This window comes from Mobula hypostoma, chromosome 15 (assembly GCF_963921235.1).
Source record: "Mobula hypostoma chromosome 15, sMobHyp1.1, whole genome shotgun sequence".
Taxonomy (NCBI): domain Eukaryota; kingdom Metazoa; phylum Chordata; class Chondrichthyes; order Myliobatiformes; family Myliobatidae; genus Mobula; species Mobula hypostoma.
In genome coordinates, this window is record NC_086111.1 from 55,565,838 (window position 1) to 55,581,338 (window position 15,501).

At 38.0% G+C, this 15,501-nt stretch overlaps 1 protein-coding gene across 3 annotated transcripts in view; it reads left to right on the forward strand.

The window, feature by feature from the left end:
* dcp1a (decapping mRNA 1A) overlaps nt 1–4,537 on the forward strand; it is a 115,769-nt gene extending 111,232 nt beyond the window's left edge. For all 3 annotated transcript variants that reach the window (XM_063068095.1, XM_063068096.1, XM_063068097.1), the window contains one exon: nt 3,211–4,537. In XM_063068095.1, coding sequence (XP_062924165.1) covers nt 3,211–3,288 — 78 coding nt within the window. In that variant the 3' untranslated portion in view covers nt 3,289–4,537. The remainder of the gene's footprint in view (nt 1–3,210) is intronic.
* The last annotated feature ends 10,964 nt before the right edge of the window (nt 4,538–15,501 follow it).

The window sequence follows — 15,501 nt, forward strand, 5'->3', positions numbered from 1 at the left end:
AGGGTCGGAATGAACTTGGGCCTCTAGTGCCGTGAGACAATTGCTCTGCTTGCCTCCCTGTTCTGCAGATTTTAAGTAGCACAAACAAGAGAATATGTGAAACATGTTTTATCATGTTTTGACATTAAATGAGTTATGTCAGAATTAATTTTAAGGAAAAGAATGCAGTTTGCTGCTCCATTGTTATGCTTTTGTTAGGAATTTTTAAGCAGTAATCTTTCCATATATTTCTCAATGCTTGCCAGGTAATTGTCAATGAAATTTTAATTAATTTTAATTTGTGGGATTTATCGCTGACAATTTGACCTATCTGTGTTCATTGTTAGCTCTCGTGGTAATTTATAGATATGCAAGAAAATAGGTAATTAGCATTAAATGAAGATTCTGGTCTTATGCACAATTTGGAATTCCTAGCAAATTTTCCTTTGATTAGACCATAAGACCATAAGACAAAGGAGCAGAAGTCAGCCATTCGGCCCATCGAGTCTGCTCCGCCATTTTATCATGAGCTGATCCATTCTCCCATTTAGACCCACTCCCCCACCTTCTCACCATAACCTTTGATGCCCTGGCTACTCAGATACCTATCAATCTCTGCCTTAAATACACCCAGTGACTTGGTCTCCACTGCCACCTCTGGCAACAAATTCCATAGATTCACCACCCACTGGCTAAAAAAAATTTCTTCACATCTCTGTTCTGAATAGGTGCCCTTCAATCCTTAAATCATGCCCCCTCGTACTAGACTCCCCCACCATGGGAAACAATTTTGCCACATCCACTCTGTCCATGCCTTTCAGTATTCGATATGTTTCAAGGTCCCCCCTCATTCTTCTGAACTCCAAGGAATACAGTCCAAGAGCGGACAAACGTTCCTCATATGTTAACCCTCTCATTCCTGGAATCATTCTAGTGAATCTTCTCTGAACTCTCTCCAACGTCAGCACATCCTTCCTTAAATAAGGAGCCCAAAACTGCCCACAGTACTCCAAGTGAGGTCTCACCAGCGCCTTATAGAGCCTCAATATCACATCCCTGCTCCTATACTCTATTCCTCTAGAAACGAATGCCAACATTGCATTCGCCTTCTTCACCACCAACTCAACCTGGAGGTTAACCTTAAGTGTATCCTGCACGAGGACTCCCAAGTCCCGTTGCATCTCAGAACTTTGAATTCTCTCCCCATTTAAATAATAGTCCGCCTGTTTATTTCTTCTGCCAAAGTGCGTAACCATACACTTCCTAACATTGTATTTCATTTGCCACTTCTTTGTCCATTCTTCCAATCTATCCAAGTCTCTCTGCAGACTCTCTGTTTCCTCAGCACTACTGGCCCCTCCACCTATGGAGTCCTACAATGCAAATGGTATACTCCTGGTTGGTCAAGCTTTCTGAAGATTTTAGATATTTGACCAGAAGGTATTCTAGAGTGCAAATGAACCCCATGTAACAATGGTTCATTACTGAAATTTCCTTTGCAGTATTCATAAATTATTTCCTTGAAATTTGGAATATGGAATAAAATTGGTGGGGTGGAAGTAAACATAATATTTTCTTTCAGCTTTTGCTCTGACGCAGGTTCAGATGATGCAGCTTCTCATTATGGAAAACAGTAATCCAGGTCATTTTCTAGTAATGTGATTTCTCTGTAACATGTAACTAAGGTAGCTGCATTACAAGCAATAGACATTTGAAGCTGAGAGGTAGCAAGTTGTTGGAAAGATGTGATTCACTGCGAAAAGTGAAAGGTGAGTATGGAACAAACTTGGTGGAGCTCTCCTCTCTTCTGAAATCTGGCTTGCCTTTAAAGTCAAATTTTTACTATAAATTTACACATTTGGAAAACTAATTTTCTGTAATCATACCCATGATTGATATCATTTGCATTCTCCATGTCCACAGTATAATTTATGCAGCTACTAAAAAAGGTTTCCTGGCCAGAACTTGTTACCATGGTGATCTATCATTTTGTGTCCACTTGTATCAGTCAGCAGGTGTTCAAACAACCTGTTGAACTGTGCTTCATTTGGACAGATTCATCAGTTTCATATTTGACATTGATTGGGTGAATTTTTGCTACATCTAAGAGCTGGAAAACTAAATTCCCTGTTTTTGTGCAGTCAACGTGAATGGTTCTGTTTGTGTGTTTACAAAGTATAAAATGGTGTGTGAGGTAAAATATATATTATATTATCTCAACAACTTGAATACTGATGGGCAGGTGGTGAGATTTAACACTTTACCATTTCAATAATATCAAATAAAGTTAAAATAACCAAAAATCATAGCCAGAATTTGATAAGACTGCAGACAAAATGTTCAGTTCAATTTTAGATGCACTTTCGTGTTTGGTATGTTAGTCATTTAATGTAATTAGAGTAAAGTTTGTCCACCTCGATTTACTCGTCTTGCTGTTTCTAACTCTAAACACATTTCTTATTTTCTTATTGAAACTTTGAGCATAATACATGCCATCATTTATACTACTATATGCTTACATTCATATTAGAAAAATGATTGAACTTTCCATGTTCTGAATGCCTTTCTCCATAGGAGTCCAGTCATTCAAAACACATTCCAGACTGGATGCTTTATCTTTTGGACTCAGTTTCTACTCTGAGATTCATTGTAAATTAACAAAAGAACCTTGATATCCAGGATGAACAATGCAAGATTCCACGATCTGTTTTGTATTTGACTCCTAAATATCTTTACAATAAGAATTTTAAGTATTATAAGAACAAGAACTAAGTACTTCCAGGAAGATTTTGGTTAAAAAAAATTAAATAGTTAATTCCACTATTATCTCCAAAATCGCACAGCAAGAAGACCACACAAGATCAAAATTGCTTGACTTGGGAGACCAAAATGAAGCTGAAAGATTGCCAGCTATCAGATTTTGTGCAAGTGCATGATGGGCCAACCTTTGAAGTTCAAGTGAAACTATACTAAAAGTGGAGGACAATTACTCTTCATATAGTTCAACGTAAATTTGTCACCATATACAACACTGAGATTAATTTTCTTGTGGGCATACTCAACAACTATATTCAACTTCTACAAGATCAGTGAAAGATCAACCAGGGTGCAGAACACAACAAACTGTAAATGCAAATATAAATAAATAGCAACATATAGTTATGCAGCTTAATAAATTAATGGTGTTTAATATAGTTAATTTCATCATCTTTTAACTTTTTTCTTCCACAGAATGACTCTGATTTCCTAAACACAATTCATGAAGCTTATCTACAGATTCTGCTAAAGAACGTAGTTAACATTAAATAATGAGAAGACAAATGAGAGTGAATATGTTTTCAAGTACAAATAAGCAACACAATACTGTGAAAATTCAACATTTACTTTACAATATTAATTAACAATCTGTACATTTGTATATTATGATCGTCAAACTGTTTACATCTACAAAATTTGCTATTTCTAGTTAAAATATTGTAAGCACTTCTGTGAAAGTTTGCCAAAATGCAAGTGTGTATGCATATAGAGAAGGTAACATCCTACTATTAATAACTTAAGATACTGTGCAGCTGATCAGCAATGGATGTTTCACTTTAAGTCTTTTGCTTTCTATAAGAATGACTAATAAAATTACTTGATTTTACATAAGTCTCATCTGTTCCTGTTTGAAGAAATGTCAATGACTTTGTCACATTGTAATGCACAAAATAAGCATTTAATTGAGATTTTCTGTTTTTAAAGATTCAACAGTGTTTTAAGAGCAATAATGTATTTTGCTTAGATGCAAAGGAAAGTGTTATAATGATTTAAACATTCTTGCAATTAATTTGAAATAATATACAAATAGTATTTGTATAGAAGTGACAGAATAGTCATAAATAAAGGTAGACAGTAAACAGGATACTACAATTGTGTATTGCAACTAGTTTTTTCTCCAAATAATCAAGTGTCATCTCTCCACACTGCCCCTGAATGCTTATTTTGCCTTGTAGATCCAGTTATAGATTTAACAGTAGCAATGTCATAAGTAGAATTCAAAGTCACACTATGCTCTAAAATAAAATAGCCCTTTTATGTTAACATCAGTTTCACGTGCTTATTTTGACTATAAAGATGTTTCTCTTGGGATTAGGCTTATACCCTATTTCAATATCACCTCCTGACTTTGTGGTTTAATATGGGTTTGGATGTATGAATCAAAAATACATTTTCGTAATTCTTATGATAAATTTGTAAAATTGCATGGTTTGTAATAGGCAAATTGAACCCTCACTTTTCCAAACAAAGTATTTTTGTCACTTGTGGTCATTAATTTTGAAAATAGTTAATTTGTATACCATGTGGCAACATGTTTAATTTAAAACGACAAATCGAAGTATGTGCACAAGAGACTTTCAATGTAAAAGAGATGAAGTGTACAAATTTATTTTGTACAATTTGTAATTGTCTATTCATGGTCTTACATAAAGACAGTATATTACTGTTAAATTTAATTGATAAAGTGAAACGAAGACTTCAGTTTGAACAATGTCTAGCTGCATGTATGTCAGTTGCTCAATAAAATTTAAACCATTTTGTTATCACATTGACGTCAGCTTTCTTTTAAATGAAAAGGTTTATATGAGCTTTATAGCTTGATATTTTAAGTTTAGTGAGTTAATATTAACATTAATTTAGATCATCGATAGGACTTTACAACTTATCTGCTTTCATTGGATTGTAAATATAAAGTTAGTCTTCCAAACTCAAGGTCCTGACGAAGGGTCTCGGCCTGAAACGTCGACTGCACCTCTTCCTAGAGATGCTGCCTGGCCTGCTGCGTTCACCAGCAACTTTGATGTGTGTTACTTGAATTTCCAGCATCTGCAGAATTCCTGTTGTTTGCTTCCAAACTCATTGTTTTTTTTATTCATTTATCTTCATGTTTTTGCCATTCCCGAATGTTCCTTTACCCAGCATGGATTGCATTCCATATTTAAAGGCTAACGCTGTGTCCATGTTCTTAGCAGTGCTGTACTGTAAACAGCCATGTTGAAGTATATAAAAGCAATTGATGGTAGGGTGTAAGTGCACTTGTTGCGACTCTTACTGAAAAATTTGAAGTATTTTTATATTCTATAACATGAAGTATCAATTACCATACCTTCTCAATCTTACCTAATTATAATTGAGTCCTTGTGTGAAATGTATGCCATGTCAGCAGATTTTCACACTTGGTGTATTTTTAAGATGCTGCAAATAAGTGTTTTGAACAAATTCATCCTTTTGTATTTCTGCAAGTATATTTTGATAATAAATTTAAGGTGTTTTTCACACTGACAAAACTACAATATTCATGAATTTTAGTTTGTCAAGTTTCCTGGTTTTGGCTGTTTTAATGGCTCAATGTTTTGGTCACATCCCATGTTAGTTAAATGGCATAAGATCACGAAGGAAAGAAGCTACGCTTTAGCATTTGCACTGAATGCAGTATTTGCAGATTAACATGAAACATTTTTTTGTTCACCTGACTCTGGAACATCACAGATAATGTTGGAATTTATCCACCTCTAATTGCTGCTGAACTCTGGAGCAGCTACAAATGGATCTCTAGTTGAGTGTAAGCCAGACAAGGCCAAATTTCCATCCTTGAAGATCGCTCATGAAACAATTTTCTTGTTGGGTCTTCTACAGTACGAGGGGTGATCGATAAGTTTGTGGCCTAAGGTAGGAGGAGTCAATTTTAGACACCTAGCACATTTATTTTTCAACATAGTCCCCTCCTACATTTACACACACAGTCCAGCGGTCGTGGAGCATACAGAAAGTGTCCACAGCAGGGGTGATTGATAAGTTTGTGGCCTAAGGTAGAAGGAGATAAGTTATTAACTTCAAACTTTCCGCATAATCACTGAAAGAGATGAAGTGCATGTGCATGTAAGGAGAGCTGTATAACTCATCGCAGTGTGTAAATGTAGGAGGGGATTATGTTGCTGCTAGGTTTTCTAAAATTGACTCCTTCTACCTTAGGCCACAAACTTATCAATCACCCCTCATAAAATCCAGTGTTCTGTTGAGTTTCCACAAAGCAGATGTGAACCAACATAAGTCATGCCCATCTGCTGTTGTGCAGATAACACTCTGAAACACTTAATATAGCAATTACCTGACAGTGTCAATAGATAGAATTGATGAATTTTTAAAAATTAACCAATTTTCTATGATGGATTCCAAGTACAATGGATTCTGGTTAATTGGGACATGTTGGGACTAGTAGGTTTTGACTTCATTAAATGGCTGCTTCAATTAGCCAAAGTTTCATGGAAATAGTTTTTTAAAAGACCTTTTAAATTAACTACCGTTTAACTGAGTAACATCGTGCATTTAAGTGAAATACAGAACAGATTAGAACACTGCCAATACTATTACAGTACTATAAAACTATTAGTTCCTAAGAGTTATCGATGGAGGAATTCATCCAGTCTGTGCTACTGTGTTCTATTGATTAACTAAATGAACAAAATCAGCGCAGACACCAAATGCAGATAATTGACCGCCTTCATACAATGTTTTTGACGATTGCATTTTCCAAATCTTCATTTTCATTGTAACATTCAAGGTGATTGTCAATGCCTTCAAATATTTTGTAGTTCCTAACTTGTTGAACTAGTGAAATTGTTTTATTTTCACTCCTGGCTATTTCTGGCATCTCCAACCCTTGATGCTTGAAACAGTTCTGAATTTTCTTACTGCTTATTTCTCGCCAACTATCAGTGACAAAAATCACTGCTTTTTGAAGACAAACACACATCTGACAATTTTTAAAAAGGTTCATTCTAAGCATGGTGTAGTGTCTAATGGCCATACAAGTGCACGCAACTGCCACTAGTTCAAAGCTTTTTGGCAACAGTCTTCTATCCAATTAAGTGGTATTGTATCATAAATAATTTTAGGGAATCCTGGCTATTTTCTCAGTTTTTGTTCTTTAAGAATTGTCCCAAATAAGCAGCTGTCCCAATTAATTGGAATGCACTGTATTTTATTGCATGAATATCACACATAAGCTAATTTGATCAGACATGTCACTAAATAATTGGAGAGATTTTCTCAGCACTTTGTTAGAGCATATCTAGGTTCTTTTACCAAAATTCAAAACGGAAATAACGACAAAAGAAAATCCCACTATTGAAGTGCAGACTGGTGCACATAGTTCATCTTCACTAAACAAGTGTAAAGCTATACCAGGAAAGTTGGCTTTTTTTTTTAGAGAAATCCCTTGTTTATTGTGAGCCACCTTTTAATAATTTTGTTTTTTAAAAGGCTGACTATTACATTCCATGTGTTTAACAATGCATGCAGACTTCTGGACTGATCAGCAATATAAGCAGGGAAATTTTGACTTTTTCCACTTGGTTTACAAGAATCAGTTGATACTTCATGACATGCATTGCAGATGAAAATAAAATAAGCCTGAATTCTGCTTGCAGAGAAATTGCTTATTTGATGCTTCATTTGAACATGTGGAATCTGATTTTTAACATATTAGATGATGGGAAAGGTAAGCAAGCCTGAAAGCTTTTTTTCTACTTTAAGTAAATAATAATCAGAATCATTTTGGCATGGGAGGAAAGATAATTGGCCCATCAAGTCCATTTGTCTTATGGAGCAATCCGGTCTCCATTCCCCCTTAGTTGAGCAAATTATTTTTTCTCTTACCACCTTCCCCCAACCATTCTACGAATTCAGCCCCTGAATCATCTGCTAATGTCTTCTAACTAACTATTCATCCCATCAAAACCTGTCATGATAAAGTATTCCATTATCAAATCTCTTATCAACAAAGAAAAGCAACTCTGCTACTCCATTTCAGGTATAATCAGTGTTTTATTACGATTCAATAGAATCTCCTTAATTTTGTAGTTTATATCCCTATAAGTCCAGGTTTCTATATGCTTAACAGACTCAATATGTCCTGCTGTTTTCAGATACTTCCACACCAACATATCTTGGTTGGTCTGTTCCTCTTTGAGTACAGGCAGTTCTCATCAGCCAGTACTAAAGTCAAAGTCTATTATCATATGCACAGGTACAAGTATACATGGGTGCAATGAAAACTTTACTTAAAGTAGCATCACAGCACATACTATCATGCAAACAGTACTTACAAGAAAAACATAAGAAAATCATAAATTATACACAAATATATGTACTATATTACCTCACTCATGCCTGGCCCACTACTATTTAAAGGAATCCTTCCTCATCCCATCAGCTCTTTGCCCTTGATGCCCCAATTCCTCTACCCTTTGCCTCTTTCATTATTTCCTTAACTCACTAATTTCTGATACTGTTCCTGTACTTCTGAATCTCACCCACCAGGCCAACGGTTAATTTACCAACAAAATCTTTAGTATATTCTTAGATAAATTGCATGACTGTTAACTTATTCAGAAGTATAGTCCAACCCAGTGTGGCTACTGCAGGCAGGTGCATGATGGGTTGAAGAACCAATTTAACAGATGGATCAAACAATTCTATGCAATGAATATGATGGGTGGTATAAAGTTACTCAGAAGTTGAGAAGTAGGTAATGCGTTTAGACAATGCTCAATAAAGACACAGTCCTCCTCCTCAAGTGCCATTACAACAAAACTAAATGAAAATAGATCCTAAAGAGCAGTTGCATCTGGTGTTTTCAAAACCAAAATGTTATGGCATGCATGCATATGTTGTACTAAAAGTAGTTTTCAGATACTCTGCCTGAATGTGATGAAAAATCATGAGGCAAATGGAAAATGGAAGCTTAATGCTCATTACAATAATTAAAATGCCTTATATAAAGTATTTGATCGGCTGGTGGCATAGTGGTATCAGCGCCGGACTTCGGAGCAAAGGCTCCTGAGTTCAAATCCAGCCAGCTCCCTTCCATGCTTTCCATTCGTGCTGGATTGAGTGTCAAGCTAGCAACTTGGCCTCGTAAAAATAAGAAAGCCTGCTTTAAAAAAAGCGCTGTCATGACGGCGTCCCGGTGACTCTACTAGGCGTTAAGGGCTTTCTTCTTCTTCATATAAAGCATTTGGAATTGTGTCCAAATTCCAAAAGCATTTGGAATTGTGTCCATCTTTCACATTGCCGATGGATGCTTATATCATAGCTGTCATGGAACATTTGCTTATGGAGAGAACAGCTCATGAGTGCAGATCTTAGCATTATAGTTGAGATCTTGTTAGGACCTGAAGCCTTCACATCAATGTATAATGAAGCTGCTTGAATCTATTCATGCTGGATGTAGGATAGCTTCACTGCATTCATGCCTTGTTCAGGGATAGTTATGCCTTGAACTTTTGCGCTTCACATTCCACCAGGGTTTGTACCTTAGTGAATAGAGGTTGAAGACTGGAGAGGTTAAAGATTTTTGTGCTAAGTAATTCTATTGCTACTGATGGCCTAGACATTTCACAATTTTTTCCTATTTAATAGAGCAATAATGCATGAAATATGACTTTATACTTCCTTAGAGTTACACTGTTCAGATGTGGCTTTAATTTACTACATTGCAGAATAGGATAAAAGTTAGTATAACTAACATTTAGAAAGAAAAAATTGTAGCCTGGTGATGTTTCTTTCAGAACCGTCATTAGAGTTCAGTTAGTCACCTTTCAAAATGTTCTTGCTTTTTGGTTCTGGTAGATGAGAAGGTCTGAATTTTGCACCACATACAAAGTGAAGATTCTTTAAGTTTTAATGGAAGAAATCGACCTCCCTTGTCAATTAAGCAATGTCCATTCCTTGCTGGGTAAGTTGAAACCAAAGGTTTAATTGTTGGATCAAATGGTTATTTTGTCTTGCGTTTTATCTGTGAGAATCTGAAATAAGTCATGTTTAAGTACAGAGCAGGTCTAGAATAGATCACAGAATTTCAATGGCTTTTTAAGGATGTTGTTAAGAAATGGTAGGCAGTTATATGAGAATTTGTTTTTATGTGCTGTACATGTTTTATTGTAACTGAAGGTAAATGGATTCTTCCTCCATGAATTTCTGTCTTCATCTAATTATATGTTCAGGAAACAAATCAAGAACTATCAGGACTGCTCCTAGATCATTGTAAATATCTTAGAAAGGGATAATGGTTTAAATAGTCCAGAATGTTGGATGAATGATGTTAATTATGCATAATTATCTCTACCTCAATTTTTGCCTCTGCTATTTTTAAGAGGTTTTTTTAATGATAGGTTTACTGGAGCACTATAATTCTACAAATTATTTGTAAAGAACAGGCTAGTTCTTGTGCTTTGGTGTTCCCATACCAGGCCATGATGCACCAGTCAGGACTTTCAACACTAAACTGATTCCACAACCTATGGACTCCTCTTCAAGGACTCAATAAATTATTGTCTCAGCATTATTTATTTATTTATTTAAATTTATTTTTACATGTTTATTTGTACAATTTGTCTTCTTTTGCACATTGGTTGTTTATCAGTCTCTGTGTGTAGTTTTTCATTGATTCTATTGTATTTGTTTGCCTTCAAGAAATTTCAGAGTAGTATATACTGTTTGTACTTTGATAATAAATTTACTTTGGACTTTGAATACACTCAGCCGTTTCTTGATTTCTTATGGAATGAGACAAATGTAGTTTTTGTGAGAACTTCAGGAGGATGCCAGGATGGATCATCCACTTTGCATTTTTCATTAAACATAATCTTGAACTCTCCACCCTTGCCTTTTGCTCTCACAAGCTAAGCACCACAAACGCTGGGGGCAGAATGCTTATGGAGCTGCTTCCTTGCTTCATTTGTTTGATTCTGCCACATCCAATTATTCACAGCCTGGTGCTACTCCAGATGTGCTTTGACATTTTTCATTGAACCAAGATTAGCCTTATAGTTTGATGTAATGGTAGAGTGAAGAAAAAGTTATTGGTAGATCAGTTCTCAGACTATAAGGTGAAAATATCTTTATTTATTTATTGAGATACAGTGTAGAATAGGCCCTTCAAGCCATGACTCCCAGCAGCCCCGCAATTTAATCCTAGCCTAATCACGGGACAATTTACAATGACCAACCCACCAACCGATACGTCTTTGCACTGTGGGAGGAAACCAGAGCACCCTGAGGAAACCCATGCAGTCACTGGGAGAACGTACAAATTCCTTACAGGCAGTGGCGGTCTGGAACCCGGGTTGCTGGTACAGTAATGTGTTGTGCTAAGCACTATGCTACCGCGCTGCCTCATGAGTGTGTCTGAAGCTAGCTCTCATCTCCACATGCACAGTACAGTAAACTTCTACAAATATTGTCATGAATAGATGTGTCCGTAAGAACATGGTAGAGAAGAGTTCTCCTTTATGCTGGTTCTCTCATTGGTTACTAAGTGCCGGTGTGGAAATCACATCCTTCAGAGGTCAGTCAATGGTTGTGTTACTGAGCTGCTAAAGTCCATTCTCCACAATTCATTAAGTTCTTGCTGCTCCTTACACTTCTAATAGTTTTCGTTACACAACACAAAATCCATAATTGCCTTTTTCCTAGTGGGCTCAACCACAGGCTATTCTCAAAAGCCATCTCATAGGCATTCTATAATTTCCTTGTATGTAACTCCCATCTGGTAATATGGTGGCGTGCTCAGTTGCAGCAGCTTCTACAGGGCCAACCAAAGGTGTTATTGTCTTTTTTAAGCATATTTTATAATGATCACAAGACCCTGCTGGACATTAAGAACTTAAAGTACCGCAGGTCTACCCCATCAGCTAGTTGCTCGTTGGCAGAGAAACTGAAGGAACTGGACTTGGTGTGGGTCGTGCTGCTGCCTGCGTCAGAGGAGTTGGTACACAAAGGCAGTGAACGACATTTAAACTTGAACATCAGAGCCTTTTTACCCTTGCAGTTTCTTAACTCTGCGCACAAAGATCCTTCCGATTCTATGTCACCTCTTTCTAAGGATTTGATTTCAGTTTTTACCAACAGAACTACCCCCACACCCTCTGCCTACCTGCCTATCCTTTCGATACAAGGTGTATACTTGGATGTTAAATTCCCAACTATGATCTTTTTGCCACAACTCTACGATGCCCACGTCACATCTGCTATTCCCTAATTGCAACAAAATCATCTTATCTCCATATACTGCATCAAATCAAATATAACACTTTCAGTTCTGTGTTCATCACCCTTTTTGATTTTGCCTCCATGTTACACCTCAACTCATCCCACTGACTGCAATTTTGCCCTATCATCTGCCTGTCCTTCCTCACAGTGTCACTCCACACTGCATCTATTTATAAAGCAACTGCTTCATGCTCAGCTCTATCACTCCAGTTCCTGTCGAATTATTTAAACCCTCTTCCCAACAGCTATAGCAAACTTGCCCGTAAGAATATTGTTGCTCCTCGAGTTCTGGTGTACCTGTCCTTTTTGTACAGGTCATACCTTCCCCAGAAAAGATCCCAATGATCCAAAAATCTGAAACTATGCTCCCTGCACCAATTCCTCAGCCTATTTCCTTTCCCTCTCCTGACGGTCATCCAGCCACCTGTTTCCTGCACTTAGGAGCTACGGGTGGTAGTCACTCTTATTTATCACCTCTTTATTCTCCCATATGAGCCAGAAGTTATCCAGCTGCAGCTCCGGTTTCTTAAAATGGTCTCTAATGAGCTACAGCCCGATGCATACCATGCAGATGTAGTTATCAGGGAGACTACAGGTTTCCCAGAGTTCTGACATCTCACTGGAAGGACATACCACTAAACATGGATCCGTTCTCACTGTACTAGCTATATGCTATTAGACAAACTCTAGCACTAGCCAACTCACACAATAGCCACTCCACTGGTACCTTACTTCCTTTATTGGCCTTTGCCAATTGGTCTTTTTAAACCTCATGCTGACTCTCCCACGAGTGAGTGCTCGTGATGATTGCAGCCGGCCAAGTAGCTAGAGTAAAGTTTAGGGGGTAGGTATGAAGAACCTCTAGCCCAACTCATCACAATCAAGTCCTGCCTAGAGTTCCAATATCACCACCTGTTCATTCCTAACATATCTGCTGCAGTGTATAGGCATGGAAGTCAGGAATGCACTATCCACAAGGTTCACTTGGCTGACCATCACGTTCAATGATGTTATTTGTGCAGTCTTCATTGGTGAACCAGTGTGTGGCTGCAAGAAGGCGGTCAGGAATTCATTACCCTCAGTTAAAACCTCAACAGTGTTTCTCTAAACCACTGACAAAAGGCAAGTATGGATCAGACAATTTTGTAAAATTTTGTAGTAATTTTTAATTGAGTGTTGACTGACTCAAAATGAATTGATTATCTGTAAAGCTATATTATTGCTTTTTGAAATTCCACAAATATTCAGAGAAATACAGTTGCAGTGCAGGCAGCACCGTGGTGCCAGTTGTAGAGCTGCTGCCTCGGAGTTGCAGACACTCCAGTTCACTCCTCACCTCAGGGACTATCAATGTGTAAATTTCACGTTCTTCCTGTGATCACATAGAATTCCTCTGGGTACTCCAACTTCCTCCCACATCAGAAAGACGTGTGATTGGTTAATTGGCCACAGGAAGTCTGCCCCTAGTACATTGCATCTAATATTCTACATTTACACTGTTGATGGTTGGTGGGTACAGTGTGCTGAAAGGCCTGTTTCCATACCTTATCTCTCTCTCAGATGCTCTACCACCAGTTACAAGATCTGTGCTTGCTTCTCCAGCCCTCTGGTCTAATTTATTCCTTCAAACTCCAAGCAAGATGTGATATGTTCCACTTCAAAGTTCAAAGTAAATTTATTATCAAAGTATGTCACCTTATACAACACTGAGATTCTTTTTCTTGTGGGCAATCACTGTAAAGACAAGAAACTCAATAGAATCAATGAAAGACTGCTCCCAACAGGACAGACAACCAATGTGCAAAAGAACCAAACTGCAAATACAAAAAGAAAGAGAAAAAAAGGAATAAAGGCATCTGTTTAGTCCTGCGAGACCATGGATCTGCGCTTGAAAGTCTTCACTCTCCAGGGTGCAGGCCTGGGCAAGGTTGTATGGAAGACCAGCAGTTGCCCATGCTGCACGTCTCCCCTCTCCACGATACCAATGTTGGCCAAGGGAAGGGCATTAGAACCCATACAGCTTGGCGCCAGTGTTGTCGCAGAGCAATGTGTGATTAAGTACCTTGCTCAAGGACACAACACATTGCCTCGGCTGGGGCTCGAACTCACGACCTTCAGGTTGCTAGTTCAATGCCTTAAAAGGAAAAAAGGAATATTAAATAAACAAACAAATAAAATATCAAGAAGAGAGGAAAGTGAGTCCACAGTTTGTGGGAACAGTTCAGTACTGGGGTGAGTGAAGTTATCCCCTCTGGTTCAAGAGCCTGATGGTTGAAGGGTAATAACAGTTTCTGAACCTAGTAGTGCATATCTTGAGGCTGCTGTACCTTCTTTCGGAAGGCAGCAGCGAGCATAGCCTGGATGGTGATGGTCCTTGATGATTGATGCTGCTTTCTTGCGACAGCGCTCAGTGTAGATGTGCTCAATGGTTGGGAGGGCTTTACCCGTGATGGACTGCGCTGTATCCACTATTTTTTTGTAGACTTTCCGTACAAGGGCATTGGTGTTTCCATACTAGGCTGTGATGCAATGAGTCAATACATATACTTTCCGCCACACATCTGCAGAAGTTCGTCAAAGTTTTAAATGATATAACAAATCATCACAAGCTTCTAACAAAGTAGAGGTGCTGCCATACTTTCTTGGTAGAGGCACATAAGTGTTGCACCAGGACGGATCCTCTGAAATGATCCACACCAAGTAATTTAAAGTTGTCGACCCACTTCACTTATAATCTCCCAGGGTAGGATTTGAACAAATGATAAGGCCCTGAGAAGTGTTGGGGAACAGAGGAACCTAGGAGATCAAGTACGTAGTTCACTGAAAGTGACATCACAGACAGATGAGGTGGTGAAGAAGCTGTTTGGAATGCTGGCCTTCATCAATCAGAGCATTTAGTGTAGACCATAAGACATAGGAGTAGAATTAGGCAATTCAGCCCATTGAGTCTGCTCTGCCATTTCATCATGGCTGATCCTGGATCCCATTCAACCCCATACACCTGCCCTCTCATCATATCCCTTGATGCCCTGACCAATCAGGAATCTATGAACTTCCCCTTTAAATATAGCCACGGATTTGGCCTCCACCGCAGTCTGTGGCACAGCATTCCACAGATTCATCGCTCTTTGGCTAAACAAATTCCTCCTTATCTCTGTTCTAAAAGGTCGCCCCTCAATTTTGAGGCTGTGCCCTCTAGTGGACGTGAGATGTTATGCGGTTGTATGAGACATCGGGGAAGCCACACCTGGAGTATTATTCACAATTTTTGTCATTCTGTTATAGGAAAGACATCACTGAACTGGAAAGAGAGCAAAAAATATTTACAGGAGTGAAGGCAGGGCTCAAGGGCCTGACTTACAGGGAGAGGGATGACCCTACAGAGCTTTATAAAACCATAGGGACATAGATAGGGTGAATGCACAATCTCTT